We start from the raw sequence: 22,796 nt of genomic DNA on the forward strand, positions 1-22,796 counted from the left end.
CTTGCTTGCGCTCTCTCTCTCAAAAATGAATAAACATTAAAAACAATTTTTTTAAAAAATTAAAATTTTTAAAAATTAAAAAGAAAATGCAACCCACAACTCATTTTTTTTTTTTAAACCAGGAATCTCAACAACAGGACTGTAAGAAACAGGAATTTTAACATTCACTAATTCAAATGAAGTCTTAAGTGCTTGTCCACCACGGGACAAGCACTTTTCTAGATTCTAGACCACAGATAGCATCTTCTACAGAGCTCACACTCAGGAAGGGAAGCAGGGGACAACCAAACTAAGGGAGGTTCAGAACAATGACCATGATCAGACAGAAAATAAAGCAAAGAGATGTATGTGGCTGAGGACGGGATGGCTAGGCTGACTAGGGAGAGGAGGCCGGGCTCTCAGAGGCCAGGCGTGGACCAAGACCCCAAGGACGAGAGCAGGGTCAGCGTGTTCCAAGCAAAAAGAACAGCAAGTAGGAAGCCCTAAGGTCTAAGGCACTTACAGAAAAAGGGCGAAACACTAAGCATTTGCCTCTAATTGAGCAGAGGTCAGAAAAGATTGTCCTGTAGGGTCCTGGAGAAGGGAGTGAATGAGGGAATCTGGGAGCGGTGGCTGGGCTTCAGGACCCCTCCTGTCCACCCACAGAGTTACTAGTAAGCAGCATGTTCCATCGATGAATACAGAAACTGGCTCGGACTGGATCTGGCCAAGAGCACACACAGTTAATTGGCCATGGTGAAGTACAAACGCACCACTTCTCAGCCTCCATCAGCTCCGCAGACCCCAAGTGTAGGGCCCCTCAGGCATCAGCCCACCCAAAAGTTCTGGAACCAGGTGATCAGCCAAGCCAGCCATGACAGTGAAGGTCTGTGTCACCTTGGGGGACTTTCCTGGTTCCCAGACAGCTCAGCACAGAACCCTGGTCGCGGCCTCCTGTCCAGCTTGCTCTGTCTCACACTGCGAAGCTAAGTGCTTGACTACAACGGCTGGACTCACATACACCCTGGGAGACCCCTTTGGGTATTGTCCCTCCAGCCCGCACGAACTGGACCACCCATGAGACGTTCCTGTCAACGCTCCTGCAGCCTGGTCTGTGAAGGGCCGCCTCCAGGACCACACGCTCTCCCTGTAACTTTCACAGCCGTCATTTTTATGCATAAAGCACAGGTCACAGGTCCAAGGGTGCCCGCTTAGGTGGGGGTGATCATAGGTTTTGATTAGCGATTACTCCTCCTAAAAGTTTAGCAAATATTGGCATCACCCTTGACCACATTTGCTGCCCAAGTTCCATGGCGGGGTGAGGGGCATATTTTATGGAATATGAACTTCAGCTCAGTTAAAGCGATATTATTTATCACCCGATCTAAGACCCTCTGAAGAGTAAAAGGAAGTGCTATTAACAATGACAGTGTGATAAAGGATGTAAACCAGGGCTGTCCTGGGCAAACCAAGAGTTAGAACCACATGGTACAGGTGAAAAGAAAAATTAACAACAACAGAGACTGGCGACAGCTCTAGGACGTCAGGCAATCAAAAAATGTTATTATTGATCTGATTTCCTACCCAATCAAAGTAGGGTTTCTTTTCCTTTTGTGGCCAGGGCGGGGGTAGGAGAAAGGCTGGCACACCAACCATGTACATCCTTAAAGAACAAAGATGCCAGAATAACACATAGGATGGTGGCCTATTAGGAGACCTGGATAACAAAGAACACAAACCCTTTTTTCTACAATCGGACCCAAGGCTGATAAAATTCATCAGGAGCCAGGGGCCACGTCTGAAGTCAAGGCAGGGCCTGAATATCCACACGGGATCGCTAAGCCCAGGGAAAGAAGTCATTGTCTGTAATGCAATATGCTTCTGGAGGTGCGCTTCTTTTAGGGATTTAAGGACAGGAAGGAGAATTTCTGCACAAACTAAAACACCATGTAGTTTTACAAGCACCACCTGTCCCCAGAAGGCGTTCCTGCACCACACCAGCTCCTGATGCTAACCCACGCCTGAATGTAACTCTCCCTCTTCTGCCTTCCGAGGACCTCTGCATGTGACTTCTGCCGCTGAAGCTGGCCACACAGCCCTGTCCGTTCCATTTACTAAGTCGCGTTACTCTGGGCGCAAAATTCAACCTCTGCGCCTGTTTCCTCGGCTGGAGGCAAACGTTATCACGGTTGAGGTAGCTCTGCAGGAACTGACACAGTAAGATGGAAAACTGCTCAAAGTCCTGGAGTGATCAGAAAGGCTGTGCCCACGATGGAGGGGAGGGGGGGACATCAGAGAGGGAACTGAGAGAACATGGAGGGGAACGGGGCAAAGCCCACCCAATACTCCTCCACCTCCATCTCCAAAAATCCCCAAACCCCACTGCCGATGGATTTCCGTGGAAACCAGTAAACGGGGCTGAGCATGCGAGGGGGCGGAGGGTGCAGAGATGGTTCCAGAGAACATGATGGGCGGGAACACGGGGCGGGAGGAGGAAGGCAGCACAGAACGGGCAGGAAGCGTGGCATGGGACTCCCAGCCACCACCAGATCCCCAGGAGCGACGGGGAGGAGCTGCGGGCGGTCGCCCGGGGCGAGGGTCCTGGAAGAACGTGCCAGCCTCCCTCGTCTTTACAGTGTCCACCCGGCTTGGCGCGGGCAGCCCCTCAGCACACAGGGCGCCGCGCTCACGTCCACCTCTCGCCTGAAATTCTAGCCAGGAATTTGCTGTGAGAGGAAACCGCGTAATGGCTTTGAACCAGACCTTCTGTCTGCATGACCCAGGGCTAGCTCATGTCAGCCTGCCTCCAGTTCACCTCAAATTTTCCAGTCCGAGTTTCATCTGACCGAGGCGAGCCCCGCCCCCTCACGCACCACCTTCCCGGTGGCCTGACGTTTAGTAGCCACGCTGTGCTGCTCGCTGTGCTCTGCCCTGGGCCGGGGGGGGGGGGGGGGGGGGGGGGGTGGACGCGGCTTCCGAGAAGCCAAAGGCGATTCATTCCCTCTTCAAAAGCGCGTGTGAGTCGGCTGCTCTGTGGGATTCCTTCCTGCTGCACCTCATCCTTCCTGGAAGCTTCTCAGAGCCGGTGCCTCCCCCTTACAGGAAAGGAATCCCGCCCTCGGGAGGAACCGTGCAGATGAGGCAGCCGCAAAGAATTTCCCTGCAAGACTTCAATTCACTTTCTGAGCGGCTCCTAGCAGGGATGACCAACATCCACTCACGGGAGAGAGAGACAGACAGAGAGAGGAGAAAGGAGGGAGAGGATCCTAATTTGGCTTACTCAGAGGGACTAATTTTCTCTTCAAGATATAGGTTTCAAGGAAAACCGTAAAATGCATCATATTCAAAAGGGGGAGAGGCAAGAGACTTCCGGGTTTGCCAGCGAACCGGGCCATCTGTTACCCAATATTAATACTGGATACACGAAGGACTTGCATGGGGCTTTCCCAGAAGCAAAACCATTTGGTTAAATTTGCATGTAGACGTAAGAGAGAAAGTTCAGAGCACGAGTCTGAGTTATCTCACCGCCTTAAAGAACCTAACTTACACTAGACGGCCCTTCACTGGATGCACAAACCTGGTTCTGGGGCACTAACAGCAACAGTAGTGAGTGATCTAACGTCAAGAGCAGGAACGGTCCTTGGAACACCCGCCTGCCTGTCCAGGGACAGAACTCCTTCTCCTCCTGAGTAAGGTACTCTGAAGGGCTGAAGGGGATGGCCACCAAGTCTGAAAAGTTTCGGGGATTTTTACCTGAATTCGAATCAAAATTTGGGAGTCAGCAGGTCTATAATAAGCAGGTCAAGTAGAAGGTTAAGGTTGCGGGGTCAGAATCCTTAGTGACTCAGTGTAATAACGCACAAATGACCACAAAACAAAACAGCTCTGATCAATGACAACCAGGGCACTAACGCCAACCAAGACCTCCGTGGGGCATGTGGGGTGCCTCGGTCAGCTTGGGCTCCCCAACAAAATACCACAGCCAGGGTGACTTAAACAACAAAAATGTAGTCTCTCACAGCTCTGCAGGGTTGGAGTCCAAGATCAGGGTGGTGGCACCAACGGAAAGGCAGGTGCCAGAAGCGAGGACTTGAGCAGTTTCAACCACTTTGCTCTGCTGTGAAACTGCTTTCTAGAAGACTTCTGGTGGATGTAGTTACCACCACCTTATAATTTTCTTTCTTTTTTTAATGTTTTTATTTTTTTGAGAGAGAGAGAGAGAGAGAGAATGCATGAGCAGGAGAGGGGCAGAGAGAGGGAGACACAGAATCCAAAGCAGTCTCCAGGCTCTGAACTGTCAGCACAGAGTCTGATGTGGGGCTCGAACTCAAGAACAGTGAGATCATGACCTGAGCCAAAGTCAGACACTGAACAGACTGAGCCACCCAGGTGCCCCTCACCTTATAATTTTCAAAGTGCTTCCACAGCTAGTTGCCCAGTTCTGGGTATAATTTATATTCTCCTTTGTGGCTTTTTTTTTAAATAGATCTTAATCTCTGCGGAGCAGTTGCGAACAGGTCACTTCTCCAGGCATCAGAGATGGACATTACACACGATACCACTTCCACAACACCTCCCTGCTGACTTGCCCTGCCAGACTACAAGTGGGGATGAAAAATAAGTGTAGAGAATTCTATTAGTTTATTATACTTAAAACATAACTTCGAGAACATACCGAGATTAAGTTTAATTTTCTCAATTTGTAGAAGAGAATACTGAAGCCTGAAATGATTATGTGTCTTGCCAAAGGTCACACAACTAATAAGTACACGATCACGGACTAGCACCCAGGTCCTCCGGCTCTAGTCTGATGCTCTCTCCTGGGAAACCAAATAACGGAAAATTCACTTAAAATGGGAGTCGGGCTGGGGGGGGGGGGAGGGTGGCGGGGGGAACCTGGGTGGCTCAGCTCAGTCTGTTAAGCATCTGACTCTTGGTTTCAGCTCAGGTCATGACCTCACGTTTTGGAAGCTCAAGCCCAGCATTGGGCTTTGCACTGATAGTACAGAACCTGCTTCAGATTCATTCATTCCCTCTCTCCCTCTCTCTGCCCTACCCCCCCCCCCGCCACAACTGCCTCCCCCTACTCCTGCTGTCTCTTTCCCTCTCTCTCAAAATAAACTTTAAAATTAACTAATTAAAAATAAAAATACATTTATCTGTTTTACAGGTGAACAAATAGCGTATAATGAACACTCAGAGTTCTCATAAGTACCACATTTGGTTCTGTGACACTGAGAAGAAGGCCCAGCCTAAAATTTTAGGCCATCAATAAATCTCCCTTCTACAAATTCTTACATTAAGGACAGACAGAAACGCACACGGGCCACTTGGTGAAGAATGGCTTCAATAGAAGACTTAAAAAGAGGTGGTCAATTGGGCTTATCATACAATCTCAGTCACCTTCTGACCAATAGAATGTACCAATAAACATCTGCAAATAAAATTCATTAGGTGGGTAGTTTAAAAAAAAAATTTTTTTTTTTAAAAAGAGCAAGTGGTGGAGAGGCAGAGAGACAGAGAGAGAGAGAAGGAGACACAGAATCTGAAGCAGGCTCCAGGCTCTAAGCTCTCAGCACAGGGCCCAACACAGGGCTGGAACTCAGGAGCCGTCAGATCATGACCTGACCTGAAGTTGGACGCTCAGCTGAGCCACCCAGACGCCTAAGTGGGCAGTTTTATATTCACAGGCTTTTAATTGACAAATGTGGGATAGCCACTCAATTACCCTCCTAAACTCAATCAATCCAGGCATCCTTGTCTGACCAGGAGGAAAAAATAAACACAGCAACATGGAGGCGGAAGCTCATGCTCTGGAAACAGTCAGACCTGACTCAATTCCAAGCTCCCGGTTGTCCTGTCTGGGCAAAAGGAGGACACAGCCAGCTTCAACAAGGAGTTAGATAAAGATCTAAGAACTGAGCATCTCTAAGACTTCCATATACCAAGCCCCCTTCCTCCCCAATCACTTGCTGAGTCCACGTGGGGTTGAAAATACACCCTATGGTACCAGTTCTCGTGCTCTGAGAGGAACGTGCAGCAAAGGATCTCATGCTTTGAGGATGAGAGCAGTTCAGGACCCTAGACCAGAAAAATGGAAATATGCACAGAAAGGTGACTGATCTTTGGGAAACTGTTAATCAGTCAGTGGTCCTTGGTCTTCAGTGTCCATCAGAAACTCACAGGGAATATTTTTGAAATACTGACGCCTGGGTTCCACCCCCAGAGATAATTCAAGTTTACCTACAGAGGGCCCAGGCAATTCATTTTTTGTGAGGGTTGAGATACTGCTATGTATTAACTAGTAAGAACTTACAACACAAGAGAACTAGCAAGCTTAATAGAAATAATACACATCAACAATCTTTTGAAGGGGGCATCTGTAAGTACATTTAAGCAAGACCTCACAAGAGCCAGCTTGTGTTAAGAGGAAATCATGCATGGGACACCTGGGTAGCTCAGTGGGTTAAGCATCCGACTCTGATTTTGGCTCAGGTCATCATCCCAGGGTTGTGGGATTGAGCCCCTCATCGGGCTCCGTGCTGAGTATGGAGCCTGTTTAAGATTGTCTCTGTCCCTCTCCTTGCTCACACGCTTTCTAAAAACTTTTTTTATTAAAATAATTTTTTTTTTAACAAAATGGGAAATCATGCCAACCTAACCTCAATTCCTTTTTTGTAGGATTTCATAATAACTACCCAGTAGATACAATACCTCTGGACTCCCATAAGACAGATAACATGACCTCCCCCAACAACTGTGGCCAACTTATCTACTCCCCAGTGTTCATCAGTGGATCAGCCACAACCCACAGGACTGTTCCAAGACTTGCCCTTTCTGACATTCAGACTACAAAAGTTTTCAAAGAAATTCCAACTGACAACAATGAGATGATGAACTCTGACGTCAACAAAATAAACTTAAACAGAGATACAACAGAGGTTTGCGTGTGGATAAGTCCCAGGGACTCTGACGTCAGTTGACCGTGTGTCCAATATATCCCAACTGCACACACTGCTCACGATACCGAAATTTCACCTCCAGCCCAGACTTCTTCCTTTGAGCCCCGACTCATGACCAATTGCCTACTCAACCTCTCTACTTAAGTGTGCAGCAGGCATCTCAAACTTAACATGATCAAAACCAAACTCCTGCTCTTCTCCAGCAGGTCCTCCTGCAGCCTTCAGCAGCTCATTTCATGACGACTCCATCCTTCCCGGTGCTCAGGCTGAACCCAGAGGCAACGCTGCCTGTCTCTTCCTCTCAAGTTCCACAGCCTAATATCCAAGATGCCCAGCTCTACCTTCGAATAAGCTCTTCCCTGAATCCAACTCCACACCACTGCCACTCCCACCACCCTCCTGGTCAAAGCCACTTTCGCCTCTTGCCTGAACCACCATGGAATCTCCTGCCGGTCTCCCTGCTTCTGCCCATGGCGCTCTTCAGTCTATTCTCAATACAGCAGCCAGAATAATCTTACTAAATCCTGAGCAGACCATGTCGTGTCTCTTCTCAAAACTCTCCAGCGGTCCCCACTTCACTCCAAGTAAAGCCAAAGACCTCCAATGGCCAACAGAGCCCTCCAGACCTCCTCTCTTGCACTGGCTACTCCCCCAGAATGTGCAGGACTTCTCTGTGAAGCTGTCCCTTGCCACCCTGGCTAAAACTGCCACCTCTCTTTCCCATACACATACTCCTGACCCCTTTCCCTGCCTCATTTTTTCTTCTTAGCACCTATAACCTACTATGTTTTACCTATTTATCTTGTTTATTATTTGTTCTCTCACTAGAATTTAAGTCAAGTGAAGGCAGGGACTGTTACCTATCTTGTTCACTGTTATATCCTGAAAATTTGGACCAGGGACAGACAAACATTTTCTATAAAGAACTAGATCATAATTATGGCTAGAAACAGATAGAAATAGAATAGGAATAAAGAAATAGATATTTTAGGCTTTGCAGGTCATACAGTCTCTGTTGCAACTACTTGACTCCACTGTTGTAGTCCACAGACAATATACAAATGAATGAGCATAGCCTCATTCCAATAAAACTTTATTTACAAAAACAGACAGTAGGCTGGATGTGACCTACAGGTCACAGTTTGCCAACCCCTAGTCTAGAACATTAGCACTCAAAAATATTTGTTAAATTGTCAAAGTGTTAAAATACTACCTCTGGCCAAGGCAAACCTAGAACTGTAGGTCTAGTTCTAGAAGCCACATTAATATAAAGACATTGATAAACCAAGGCACATTCAGTTCGACCAGATGGAAGAGGGTCTGAAAACCCTGCCATTTAAAGGTATCCTAGGAACTAGAGACAATTCTCTGAAATATTTAATGGGTCCATGACAGTGGTCTTTGAATACCACAAGGCCATCATGTGAGGGGGGGGAGTCAATGTGCTGTGTTCTCTCTCTCTCTCTCTCTCTCTCTCTCTCTCTCTCACACACACACACACACACACACACACACACACACACACACACACAAAGAAGATACAGATGGTTAGAAACTGCCCAAAAGAAAACTGGCTTAATACAACATTTCTGGTATTTCGGTATGAAGGCATAAGAGACACTGCCCACTGCGCAATGTCTGGAAGGGATTCCTGTACTGAGTATGAGTGAAGAACTCTACTGTCCAACCGTATAATTCCCTGACATTGGAAGTAGGGCAGACAGGAGCTAGCTTGGGGAAAAAGAGCAGACAGAAATTAGCCCCATGAAGAGGCCAGCAGAGAAGTGGCCATGGAACCAGGAAATGGAATGAGAAGCTAAGTCCATGCTGTACAAGACTGGGGAGAAGAGGTAAGTATGAAAGTTGGTTGGCTAAGATGTAAAAGGGGAGGAACGTGGTCTTGAACGACTGTATCAAACACTACGAGGTGGCAGGGAGGGGCAAGATGACTGAGGGGCATCCACAACACTTCTCAATGTTCTCAGGACACACTACCCCTTTTCCACAAATCTGTGTCCCACACATGCCCACCTTCCTCATGCAACCGCTACCATGGGAGCACAACTCTGCCCTACAACAGTGCACGCCTGACGTGTTGTGATTAGACACACGGATCACACTTCCCAGTCCACCTTATGGTCAGAGGTGACCAGGTGACTGACACCTGGCCCACAAAATGTGAGTGTAAATGACGTAGGTCACTTCCACGCCACGAACACAGAAACCAGCCCACATACAACTTCTTTCCAGCTGAATAAAGAGGACTCAATGGAGAGCACCCAAGGACCAAGCCACAAGACATGAAAAGTCCAGCGACTGAACAAATGTACAGTGTGGTTCCCCACTGCCACCAACCCCAAACAGACTATAAACATGAGATTAAGTGTGGCTTGTTTTGTTTTTTAACTAAATTACTAAGATTTGGGGCTTGTTTTGTTCAGCAACTAGCACTATTTACAGAAGTAAACAGACAAGACTGTGTGAGTGCTTTGAGAACAGGAATGTTATTTTTATGGATTTGAATGCAGCAACAAAAAAGGCACTCAAATGTTGGCTGAACGAATTACCTAAACCACAAAGGGGCTGAATCAGTACCCCTGGCCTCCCACTGTGCTCTCAAACAGAGTTGGATTTTAAGGCCTGAGAAAGAGTTCAGAAAAGTGGTTCCCAAACCTTAAGCATCTGAGTCACCCAGAATCCTGTTAAAAAATTCTGATTTCAGGATGCCAACAGCTCTCCCCCCAAGCCCCAGATTATGTTCCTTGAGTAAGGAATGAGATTCTGAAATTTATATTGATTCTCTATCTAGGAAATAAAGTACGGCAATACACAAACAAAAATGTTAGGTTACAAATGCTAAGGTAACATAGCTACCTTTTCATATGTATTCACTGCTCACTATCTGCCAGACACCATTCTGTTTACCAGTGTCTGGTTCATTTCATATTCTCAACAACTCTATGGGATGCGGACAACGATTATTCCCACTTTATTTGCCCATGGTCAGGGGAGTCGTAGAGTCAGATTTATCCCCAGGCACTTTTAGCTTCAGATGGGGCGCTGTTCCACTGTACCAGGATCAGGGCTTAGTGCTGTATAAATGTGCCTCGGGCAATGGTGCTGGGAAAGCCACACAGGCTTCAGCCTTGCTCTCCCCCATCCACTCCCACAACCCTGGTTGTGAACCCAGGGGTTCACTGAGAGCCAGCTGCCTCTCTTCAGTCAGGACCCCAATCCTGGCTCTGGGGGACCTGCACAGGCAGAATAGTTACAAAATCTGCCTCACCTCATCAGAAAAGTCTCATAGTGAGAAATTGTTGAAGAGGAGACTCAAAAAGCAGGTTCTGAAGAATTCTAAATGCCACTCTTAAGAACTGTTCTTGAAAGCAGTAAGGAGTAGCAGAGGTTTTTAAGCAGGAGGATGGCAGGGATTTGTTTTAGGGTAAAGACTGGAAGTAGAAAGATCCGCTGGGAGGAAGAAAAGCCAAGAGCATGAGCTGAGGCTGGAACAGGAGAGGGATACAGGCTCTGAGGTGTCCGCCTTCCCTTGGGCTCTCACACACTCACATTCAGGAAACACTTGCTGAATGAAGGACTCAAAGGGCATGTCTAAAGTTGAATCAATGGGATTTGATGTCAGAAGACAAAGTCCTTGAGAACAGACAGGTTCTGGGCCCATGGGTGGCTCAGTCAGCTCAGTCAGCTCAGTCGGCTAAGCGTCCAACTTCGGCTCAGGTGATGATCTCACTGCTCATGAGTTCGATCTCTGCTTGGGGCTCTGTGCTGACAGTTCAGATCCTGGAGCCTGCTTCAGATTCTGTGTCTTCCTCTCTCTCTCTCTCTGTCTCTCTCTCTCTCTCTGCCCCTCCCCTACTCACACACTGTCTCTCTCTCAAAAGTAAACATTTAAAAAATTTAAAAAAAACGGACAGATTCATGTCTTAATAACTGGATGGACAAGAAAACACATGGCAATTCAGGAGACGGCATGATGGAGACAGGGTAGGAAAATGTGTTTCACATACGAACATCTATGAAGAGCAAATTCACTCACTAACATGACTTTTAAATACCTGCTGGATAGTCAGCATACTCATTTATTTCTTTGGTCAACCAGTGTTAACCTGTCGGAGCTAAAGGCAGGCAGACAGAGACAGGAGCCTGAGAACAGGCGGCCACTGTGTGTGCTGAGGACTGTGGGCAGGGTACCAGTTGGGGCAGTGACTTCCCCCTCCTCCTCGCTACAGGTCCCAGACAAGTTACATAACCCCTCTGGGCCTGGATTTCCTCCAGTATGACATATTCACGGTCTTATACAATTGAGGATTAACAGGGACATTAAATGTAAACGAGTGAGCAAAAAATTCTGAGCCCACAGGAAGTGTTCAATAGGTGTTAGTTACGATCTGTATTGTTATCTAAATGGACCCATCTCAGGAGGACTAAGCATCCCCCACCCCCCCAAGTGCCCAGCAGGAACTTAAAATGTAGATCCCCAAGTCCCACCCACACCAACCAGAACCAGAATACCTAGAGAGAGGGAAGGTTCCTCATCTGTATTTTTACGGGCATCTCATAAAATACTGCTGAAATAGATAACATGAGTTTTAACTTCTAAAAAACATTCATCTTACTCTCTAACTTACACTTTTGGTTGTGTGTATGTACATAATATATATAAAGAGATCCTAAAAGGATTAATCTCTTTGGGTGTATCAATCTTTGGGGCACCTGGCTGGCTCAGTCGGTAGAGCATGCAACTCTTGATCTTTAGATTACAAATTCAAGCCCCACAATGCATGTAGAGATGAAAAATATTCTTAAAATAAAAATAATTGGATCTTTAAATGGATCTAAAACTTATATTCCAGTCTTTAGGAGCCCCCTGGCCATAACAACCTGAGGCTTTAACTCTGGACTAGGTGACTTCTAGGTGACCTGCATTAATGATCATCCCCCTCTCCCAATTTTAAGGCTCGGATATTCATTTACATGCAGCCACAAAGAACTTGCAGGGCCAGAGATAAGAGCTGGGTCCATTCCAAAGTCTAGACCTTCCCACTGCATCACTGCCAACCACTTCTGCACAATTCATCAGCATAGAAACATTGAAAATACTTGCACAGGCTCAGAGCTCACACAAAGAACACCCCCCTCCGCCCAGAGACATTCTCCTGGTATCAGAGAAAAGTTAAAGGTTAAGATTTAGGATAAAGGCTCATGTTGCACACAAGGACCCTGGGTTCCACACCCCACAGAGCAGGTGCAGCCTGGGAGATGTGCAAGGAGGGAGGGGATCCCCTGGAGGACTCAGAAAGGCAAATTAGCTGAAAGAACACTAGTTAACCCCTTTCATGTTGAGCAGATGCAGAAACTATAGGGATAAAGACCCCAAAAAAATTAAGTTTAAGCTATAGGAGATAAACTTAGTAAATTTTGTTACACTGTTTATTTCACTGCAGGGGCTTAGTAAATTTCAATAAGGGTGTTTTGCTTCAGGCTGTAGTTATTGTAGAAATTTGCCAAAACTCCTCAAACTAAATGCTGAAGACACAAACAGGCTGAGGCCAGAAAAAGGGCCCTGGAAAGCTAACCCAGCCTCCATCAGTAACATCTGGATTTCTGGTAACAAACAACGGAAGATTAACATTAAGAGGCATTTTGGGAGCGTGCACCTCATGATCTCCAAGTTGTGGGTTTGAGCCCCATGTTAGGTGTAGTGTGTACTTTAAAAAAAAAAAAAAAAAAAAAAAACCTTCAGGGGTGCCTGGGTAGCATAGTTGGTTAAGCATCTGACTTCAGCTCAAGTCATGATCTCATAGTTTTTGAGTTCAAGCCCCCGCATCAGACTCTCTACAGGGAACCAGTTTTGGATCCTCTGACCCCCCTTTCTCTGCCCCTTCCCCTGCTTGTGCGTGCTCTCTCAAAAGTAAACATTTTTTTTAATCTTTAAAAAAAAGTGGGGGGCATCTTGAAAATGGTGCAAAGCCCTAGTTTAAAACGAAACATCTCTGGGGGATGCCTGGGTGGCTCAGTAGGTTAAGTGCCTGACTCTTGATTTTGGCTCAGGTCATGATCCCAGGGTCTTGGGATTGAGGTATGCGGTGGGCTCCGTGCTAAGCATGGAGACTGCTTGAAATTCTCTCTCTCCTGAGGACCCAAAATCACGAATGAAAGTGGATTTATCACAACCAATCCCTCAGAAATACGAGCAATTATCAGAGAATACTATGAAAAATTAGATGCCAACAAACTGGACAACCTGGAAGAAATGGACAAATTCCTAGACACCCACACACTACCAAATCTCAAACAGAAAGAAATAGAAAATTTGAACAGACCACAACCAGTGAAGAAATTGAATCAGTTATCAAAAATCTCCCAACAAATAAAGAGTCCTGGACCAGATGGCTTCCCTGGTGAATTCTACCAGACATTTAAAGCAGAGATAATACCTATCCTTCTCAAGCTATTCCAAAAAATAGAAAGGGAAGGAAAACTTCCAGACTCATTCTATGAAGCCAGCATTACTTTGATTCTTAAACCAGACAGAGACCCAATAAAAAAAGAGAACTATAGGCCAATATCCCTGATGAATATGGATGCAAAAATTCTCAATAAGATACTAACAAATCGAGTTCAACAGCATAGAAAAAGAATTATTCACTATGATCAAGTGGGATTCATTCCTGGGCTGCAGGGCTGGTTCAACATTCACAAATCAATGTGATACATCATATTAATAAAAGAAAAGAGGGGTGCCTGGGTGGCTCAGTCGGTTAAGCGGCCGACTTCAGCTCAGGTCATGATCTCACAGTCCGTGAGTTCAAGCCCCGCCTCAGGCTCTATGCTGACAGCTCAGAGCCTGGAGCCTCTTTCAGATTCTGTGTCTGCCTCTCTCTGACCCTCCCCGGTTCATGCTCTGTCTGTCTCAAAAATAAGTTAAAAAAAAAAAAAAAGAAAAAAAGAACCATATGATCCTGTCAATCGATGCAGAAAAAGCATTTGACAAAATACAACATCCTTTCTTAATAAAAACCCTCAAGAAAGTCGGGATAGAAGGAACATACTTAAACATCATAAAAGCGATTTATGAAAAGCCCACAGTTAATATCATCCTCAATGAGGAAAAAGTGAGAGCTTTCCCCGTGAGATCAGGGACACCATGACAGGGATGTCCACTCTCACCACTGTTGTTTAACATAGTGTTAGAAGTCCTGCCTAGCATCAGCAATCAGACAACAAAATGAAATAAAAGGCATCAAAACTGGCAAAGAAGTCAAACTTTCACTTTTCGCAGACAGGATACTCTACATGGAAAAACCCATAGACTCCACCAAAAGACTCCTAGAACTGATACATAAATTCAGCAAAGTCACAGGGTACAAAAATCAATGTACATAAATCAGTTGCATTTCTATACAGCAGTAATGAAGCAAAAGAGAAATAAAGAAACTGATCCCATTTACAATTGCACCAAGAACTATAAAATACCTAGGAATAAACCTAACCAAATAATGTAAAAAATCTGTATGCTGAAAACTATAGAAAGCTTATGAAGAAAACTGAAGTAGACACAAAGAAATGGAAAAACTTTCCATGCTCATGAATGGGAAGAATATCGTTACAATGTCAATAATACCCAAAGCAATCTACACGTTCAATGTAATCCCAATCAAAATTGCACCAACATTCTTCTCAAAGCTAGAACAAACAATCCTAAAATTTGTATGGAACCACAAAAGACACAAATAGCCAAAATAATTGAAGAAAACCAAAGCAGGAGGCATCGCAATCCCACACTTTAGCCTCTACTACAAAGCTGTAATCATCAAGACAGCATGGTATTGGCTCAAAAACAGACACATAGACCAATGGAATAGAATAGAGAACCCAGAATTGGACCCACAAATGTATGGGCAACTAATCTTTGACAAAGCAGGAAAGAGTATCCAATGGAAAAAAGACAGTTGGTGATGGGAGAACTGGTCAGCAAAACATGCAGAAGAATGAAACTGGACCACTTTCTTATACCATTCACAAAAATAAACTCAAAATGGATAATGGACCTGAATGTGAGACAGGAAACCATCAAAACCCTAGAGGAGAAAGCAGGCAACCACCTCTTTGACCTCAGCTGCAGCAATTTCTTACTCGACACATCTCCAAAGGCAAGGGAATTAAAAGCAAAAATGAACTATTGGGACCTCATCAAGATAAAAAGCTTCTGCCCTGCAAAGGAAATAATTAACAAAACTAAAAGGCAGACAGAATGGGAAAAGATATTTGCAAATGACATATCAGATAAAGGGTTAGTATCCAAAATCAATAGAGCACTTACCAAACTCAACACCCAAAAAACAAATAATCCAGTGAAGAAATGGGCAGAAGACATGAATAGACACTTCTCCAAATAAGACATCCAGATGGCCAACAGACACGTGAAAAGATGCTAAACGTCACTCCTCATCAGGGAAATACAAATCAAAACCACACTGAGAACACCTCACACGTGTCAGAATGGCTAACATTAACAACTCAGGCAACAACAGATGTTGGCGAGAATGCGGAGAAACGGGAACCCTCTTGCACTGTTGGTGGGAATGCAAACTGGTGCAGCTCTCTGGAAAACAGTGTGGAGGTTCCTCAAAAATTTTAAATAGAACTACCCTACGACCCAGCAACAGCACTACTAGGAATTTATCCAAAGGATACAGGAGTGCTGATTCATAGGGGCACATGCACCCCAATGTTCATAGCAGTGCTTTCAACAATAGCCAAACTATGGAAAGAGCCTAAATGTCCATCAACTGATGAGTGGATAAAGAAGATGTGGTTTATACATACAATGGAATACTACCTGGCAATGAGAAAGAATGAAGTCCTGCCATTTGCAACTGCGTAGACGAAACTGGAGGGTATTATGCTAAGTGAAATAAATCAAAGACAGTATCATTATGTTTTCACTCATATGTGCATCTTGAGAAACTTAACAGAAGACCATGGGGGGAAGGGAAGGGGGGAAAAGTAGTTACAGAGAGGGAGGGAGGCAAATCATAAGAGACTCTTAAATACAGAGAACAATCTGAGAGTGGATGGCGGGGGGGAGAGGGGAAATGGGTGATGGGCATTGAGGAGGGCACTTGTTGGGATGAGTACTGGGTGTTGTATGTAAGCCAATTTAACAATAAATTATATATATTTTTTAAATCAGATCCTCTCCCTCTCTCTGCCTCCCTACCCCACTCATGCTCTCTCTTAAAAAAAATAAAATACCATCAGCTACCTAATAACGTACACCACAGCCACTGTTTGGAAAGAAACTAAACTAAATGAATACAGTGATACGTCTGCATTCCCAATCACCGAGGGCCTAATGCAGCCAACCTCTTGAAACCATTACAGCACTCAGCATTATCTGCACTTCCCTCGCATCCTCAGCCTTCTCTGAGAAGTCTCCAGAGAGTCTACCCTGGCACCAGTGGCAATCTCCACAACAGCATTCACTTTGAAGATGACAGTTCACCGACTGCGCCAGTGTCAGGGGAGTGAGAATGTAAGCCATTCTCCAGTGGCCCAAACCCTCCTCAACCCCATTCTCTGGGGACAGGTCTGAGCTGCTAACCACAGGCAGGAGGGTAGATGGATAAATGCAGAGCACACCCCCAGGGATGCTGTGCAGCGGGGGAGCCGGGGACATGTCCAGGGAGTCTTGAGGGACAGGACGATCTAGTGCCCAGCTGGATACACCACACCATTTACTTCCAATAATGGGAAAAGAGGAAGAATTATTCAATAAACCATGATGAGAAAATGGGCTGTCTGGGGAAAAATGGGGCCTCTCTTACACCAAACACAAAAGGAAATTCTAGCTGCCTTTAGCATTAGAAAGAAAATGCTTATGGAGATTTAGACGACGCCGGAATCTAAAAAAGATCTATTACAGAAGCAACAGGAAAAACCAGAAAGAAAGAAAAAAAAAAGAAAAACCAGAAAGAAAAGCCCGATTAATGATACATAAATTTATGTAGGGAAGGGGTGCCTGGCTGGCTCAGTCAGTTCAGCAGGCAACTCTTCATCTCCGGGTTGTGAGTTTGAGCCCCACAATGGGTGTAGAGATTATCTGGAAAAAAAAAAAAAAAAAAAAAAAAACAACTCTGATCTAAACTGAGACAAATGAAAATCTGAAAAAATATGATAAGCACTATTATAAGTTATTTCAAAAAGTATAAACGCCTCATGGGAAAAAATGTAACACAAATTCAAAGATATTTAAACAAAGCTCCATCTATATGAATCAAATTCAAATTAAAACTTTGATATTTTTAACCTTTTAAGCACCTTAATTCAGGTATTTAAAGTTGACAATGAAACATGCACACAAGCCGATATTGAGGGTCAACTGGTCCAAAACTGGGAAATCATTTTGCCTTTCACCACTTACTCTACTTCAGGGAGTAGAGAAAAAGGAAAGACGCACAAAGATACATGGACGTGCATTGCATCATAATCAGAAATAAACTGTACTCGACACAAGTGAAAGACTGAATAAACCACAATCATTAAATATACTGTTTTGACGATTTAAGCCCATATATAAATGTTAACCAATGGAAATTAAGAAAGAATCAGGATCCAAAACTATTTGGCTGGGGGAGGGGGGGGAACTACTTGGTTTTGTAGAAAAGACACATGCACAAGAGTTTCAGGAGGAAGACGAAAACAACCAAAACATCAGCAGATATACTTGGCTAATAAAAACAAATCATCCAGGGGCACCTGGGAGGCTCGGTCAGTTGGGTATTGGGCCCTTAATTTCAGTTCAGGTCATGGTCAAAAGGCTCGTGGGATGGGGCCTCAAGTTGGGCTCCACGCTGACTACGGAGGAGCCTGCTTAAGATTCTCTCTCCCCCTCCCCCCCCCCACTCACGCTGTCTGTAAAATAAACCATCCATATTCCTTTCTTTTTCTGTAGTTTTACATTTCTTACAAAAACAGAAAAATATATATATATTCTTTTGAAAAATTCATAATGGGGATGCCTAGCTGGTTCAGTCTGTAGGGCATGCAACTCTTGATCTCAGGGTTGTGAGTTCAAGCCTCACATTGGGTGGGCACAGAGCCTACTTAAAAAATAGAACAGGGGCACCTGGGTGGCTCAGTCAGTTAAGGGTCCAACTTCGGCTCAGGTCATGATCTCACAGCTTGTGGGTTGGAGCCCCACATCCGGCTCTGTGCTAACAGCTCAGAGCCTGGAGCCTGCTTCAAATTCTGGGTCTCCCTTTGTCTCTGCCCCTCCCCCACTTGCATGCACTCTCTCTCTCACTTAAAAATAAATATTTTTTAAAAATTGTTTAAATAAAACAAAAATCCACAACAACTGCCAATAGCCACAAACGTATGACCTCTAGACTCTAAGCCCAAAGTGTGCTGTGAAAACACCAAAACCCCAGTAAGGCCATTTGTATAGAAGTCAGTAAAGCTAGTTATCAGCATCATTTGGATAGACAGCTACCAGTTCACAAGTTTAGAAAGCAAATGAAATTTAAGAAAAGCAAATATCCAATGAGAAGCCGAAAACTAGGGCTTTTCTCTACAAGTAGGGCCTTATCTCCAGGCAGTACTCCCTGACTGGGCTCATTTCAGCTTTCCCATCTGCAGCCAGAAGGGTACACATGGAAATCACTAAGGTGGCCTCCAACTTTAAAACCTCTAAAACTGCAGGGGCACCTGGGTGGCTCAATTGGTTGACCATCAGACTTTGGCTCAGGTCATGATCTCATGTGAGTTTGAGCCCCGCGTCAGTCTCTGTGCTGACAGCTCAGAGCCTGGAGCCTGCCTGGAGACTGCTTCAGATTGTATCCCCCTCTCTCTCTGCCCCTGCTCGCTCATGATCTCTCTCTTTCACAAAGTTAAACATTAAAAAAAAATTTTTTTTAAACCCTAGAATTGCAGAAGGTAAATAAACCAACGTAGGATAGCAATCACGGTCAATCTGACCTCAAAAGACTTGCACAACCCTTTTTTAAAACTGGAATAGGGGCGCCTGGGTGGCGCAGTCGGTTAAGCGTCCGACTTCAGCCAGGTCACGATCTCGCGGTCCGTGAGTTCGAGCCCCGCGTCGGGCTCTGGGCTGATGGCTCGGAGCCTGGAGCCTGTTTCCGATTCTGTGTCTCCCTCTCTCTCTGCCCCTCCCCCGTTCATGCTCTGTCTCTCTCTGTCCCAAAAATAAATAAACGTTGAAAAAAAAAAAAAAAAAACTGGAATAACAATGCCACTGGGGGCGGTGGCTTCAAGCAGCGAGCCAGGCTCAACCTTCCATCAGCATCACCAGCAGCACCTGTTTCAAACCCCCCCCCACCCCCCGCCCAGAGTTTCTACATAATTTACAGAACTGGTCTGAAATGGGGGCTGGAGAATTTGCATCCCTAACAAGCTCCCAGGTGATGCAGATGCTAAAGGCGTTAAGAGCCCGGCTTTGAGGACAGGTGCCCTAAAGCATGGTGATAGCTTTCACAAGCACCATCTCATCTCCAACAGCAGTAACTTTAAGAAACTCCGGCCTGCAAGACCAAAAGTGTGTATGGACTAGCCTTCTCCACGTATTTAAGAGCAAGTGTCCCGGGGCGCCTGGGTGGCTCAGTCGGTTAAGCGTCTGACTTCGGCTCAGGTCATGATCTCGCGGTCCGTGAGTTCAAGCCTCGCGTCAGGCTCTGTGCTGATGGCTCAGAGCCTGGAGCCTGTTTCAGATTCTGTGTCTCCCTCTCTCTCTGACCCTCCCCCGTTCATGCTCGGTCTCTCTCTGTCTCAAAAATAAATAAACGTTTAAAAAAAAAAAATTAAAAAAAAAAAAAAAACAAGTGTCCAAACAGAAGCAGCTCAGTACAGCGGTTACAAACACAGGCTCAGGAGCCAGACTGCCTGCTTTGGGATCCTGCTCTACATCTAAATAGCTGTGTGATCCCAAGCAACTTCACCTCTGCTTCAGGACCATCAGGTGTAAAACAGAGAGAAGCACTCCTTCCCCTGCAGTAAGGAAGCTGGAAATAGCTTCATCCAAAATCCTCATCTTCCCATTTTCATGTGAAAAATCCACAAACAGAAAGTGCTTCAGAATTCCTTGCCCTGCCTGAAGTTAAGGAGACATTTGCCTGCTTCACCACTGTTGATGATACCCACATCCAAATTCCTTCTTCTACCCATAGTCCTCTTTCCTTCAGAGGGGCCAAAGGGCCAAGAGATGTTCCTACACAAAGTGAATACACCAATCAAAACAAACGTAGGCGTACTCACCCCCTTGGGATCTCCTAGGCTTACCCCATTTAAAAGAGTAAATTATCAGAATGTGGGTAAGATTAGAGCCTTCAGGTTAGTTTGGGATGAAGAAACAAAAGATTAATGCAAATGCAATTTAAGTCCAACGGTTCAGGCCCACCTAGTTAATAGTCCCAGCTACGACATGGAAAACTAGCCAAGAGCTTCACCTCTCTGAGCCGTTTTTCACCCCTGGGTTTTCTCCCAGCTCAGGGACCCTCCAATAATTTTAGGTCCATAGGGCGCCTGGACAAGACTACCTGCATTAAGACCACGGATCACTTCTACAAAGGCTAGAGATCCAGAGACCACAGGCTTCAGGACCCCATCTCCAGAGCGGTCCTCAAAAGTGGAAATGGACATAATTGCAATAAGGAAAGCGGCTGTTCAAAGACATGCTCCAGTTGTGGTTCTGTGTGGCCAGGATAAAAACGTGTTAAAGAGCAGTGTTCCCATTTATTAAATAAAAAAGCTGTTATTTTACCCACATGAAATATGCCACAACTAGATACCAGGACACGGTGTGAGACACACAGGAACAGAGGAAGGGGAAGAGAGAGACATGGTCACAGCCACACAAACACACAAGGGAGCCCGGTGGAGTTGCAGCTCAGTGTCACAGAAGGAATATCGGAAGAGGTGGGGACGCCGTGGGGGAGATGGCAATGGTCCAGGGCACTAATTAGACTGCGGTTAAGTTTAGATAAAGGAAGCTGTTCACAAGCTGCTTGCTTAGGAAGAAAAAGGTGCAGCTTTAGTTCATGAGAAGTGCGAATCCCTGAGCGGCACGGGGGAAGTGGGCTAAGGGGGAAAGGGTCTAGTCGGTTCTCCCACTGGGCAGTAATTCTCCCCGGGCAGCTACGGCTCTCCGCCTCCCCAGCTCCTGCTCCGACTCCTGCGGCCGCGGTCGCTGCTGCTGCTGCTCCCAGGCACTGGAAGCTGGCAGAGCCGCGAGCACCAAGGCAGGGATCCCCTGGTCCCCAGAACCACTCTCCGCCCCTGTTCCCGCCCGCCCTGGGCGCCGGGGCGCAGACGGGGACCACGCGGCCGGCGTGGGGCGGCCCCACGGGCGGCTGGAAGCCGCGTGCTCCCGTCGCCGGCTGCAAGAGCTCCCACGCCGCGACCCTCTGCCCTCCAGCCCCAGAAGGCGCCGGCAGCGACAGGCAGGCACGCGGCGGCGGCGCGATGTCGCAGCTCGGGCGGGGCGCTCACCAGAAGAATACGCGCGAGCAGAGGTTCGCGTCCTGCAGCGGGTTGGGCTTCACGTCCGCGTACACGGGCGGCATCTTGCCGGCGGGGTCGTGCTTCTCCCGGAGACGCGAGCGAGGATGTCGGAGCTCCTGTGCCGCGCGGGTCCTCACGGCGGGAGCCCAAGAACCACCCGCTTCCGGGAGCAGAGCGCCGGCGGCCCGCCCCGTTCCCGCCCCCACCCCCGGGCCGCGCAGCTGCTGCCGCCGGGAGACGGGAGCCGCGCGCCGCGTGCGAGGCGGCGGGACGGGGGCGGCGGAGACCACGCTGCCCGTACCCCGAGCAGGTGCGAGGCGACGCCGTTGGGTGAAGGCGGGTAGGCCGAGCTAGCGGCCCGCAGGGCCCTGCGCGGAGGCGCCCACGTGCTCAAACCTGGATGCAAACTTTGCATAAGTTCGGGCTCCCAGCCCCGGCACCCTGCTGAGGGTGCAGAGGGGAGGTGCCGGCTCTGCCCGCCCCCAAGGCTCGGAAACGCCCCCTGGGCTGCTGCTTTGAGAGCTGCGGGACGGCTTTCGCCTGCCTTCTGGGCTGGCTGCCCTCATCAGGACCAAACAAGGGTGCTAGGGCAGGTGGTCCAGCCTGCGAGCCAAACGTTTGACCTCAGACAACAGCAGGATTTAGCACAGATTATCTTTGTAGAGCTGCAAGACCTAAAGAAAGGTAATAGAGGATTGAAGATGAATGCATGCTGTCATCGGGGGCAAGCTTTTCCCATCTCACCTGTTGCATTGCACGAAGGAGCTCTTGGCAGCTTTTTGCTGCCCTCTGAGATTGAGAAAGGCCGGTAGGGAGGAGAGAGCCGGCCTTATCATTTCATTCATCATGCCCTGGGAGCCCAGCAGAGTAAAAGTAGCCAAGGGAACATGTTACAGAACACTGGTTAGTTGCACTGCAGGGGGGGCCTTGACTCCCTTCTAACTTTAACAAGGCCAGATTCAAGAAGGTGTTGTTATTTATTATCCCTGTTTTCCAGATGAGAAAGATAAGACTAAAGGACAGAACTTATACATCGTCCATAAATGATGAAACCCAATTTGAACTCAAGTCAGAGTCCTGCATGGGCTGCCCCACTAGTGATGGTCAGTGTGCGTGAAAAGTGCCCAAATAGGCTGGTGGGATGAATGAATGATTGCAGGACCTGATGAACAAAACCTTGGACTCCCACTCCTAAGTCTTTGGTTGTTGTGTGGCCATCTTACCAGCTCAGCAGCTTCTCTTCCCTTCAACCCTAATTGAAGAAAAAGGAAAGGTTTCAGTTCAAAATACTTACAGCAAGATCACTTTTTTTTTTTT

General features: G+C 46.7%; 1 protein-coding gene across 5 annotated transcripts in view; it reads right to left on the bottom strand.

The window, feature by feature from the left end:
* ABCC4 (ATP binding cassette subfamily C member 4) overlaps nt 1-21,997 on the bottom strand; it is a 262,716-nt gene extending 240,719 nt beyond the window's left edge. Inside the window, exon 1 of one of the 5 annotated variants that reach the window (XM_045480729.1) lies at nt 21,468-21,997. In XM_045480729.1, coding sequence (XP_045336685.1) covers nt 21,468-21,541 — 74 coding nt within the window. In that variant the 5' untranslated portion in view covers nt 21,542-21,997. The remainder of the gene's footprint in view (nt 1-21,467) is intronic. The other 4 variants (XM_045480750.1, XM_045480739.1, XM_045480711.1 and 1 more) reach the window with 4 other exon arrangements.
* Between the last annotated feature and the right edge of the window lie 799 nt (nt 21,998-22,796).

The sequence above is a fragment of the Leopardus geoffroyi genome, chromosome A1 (assembly GCF_018350155.1).
Source record: "Leopardus geoffroyi isolate Oge1 chromosome A1, O.geoffroyi_Oge1_pat1.0, whole genome shotgun sequence".
Taxonomy (NCBI): Eukaryota; Metazoa; Chordata; class Mammalia; order Carnivora; family Felidae; genus Leopardus; species Leopardus geoffroyi.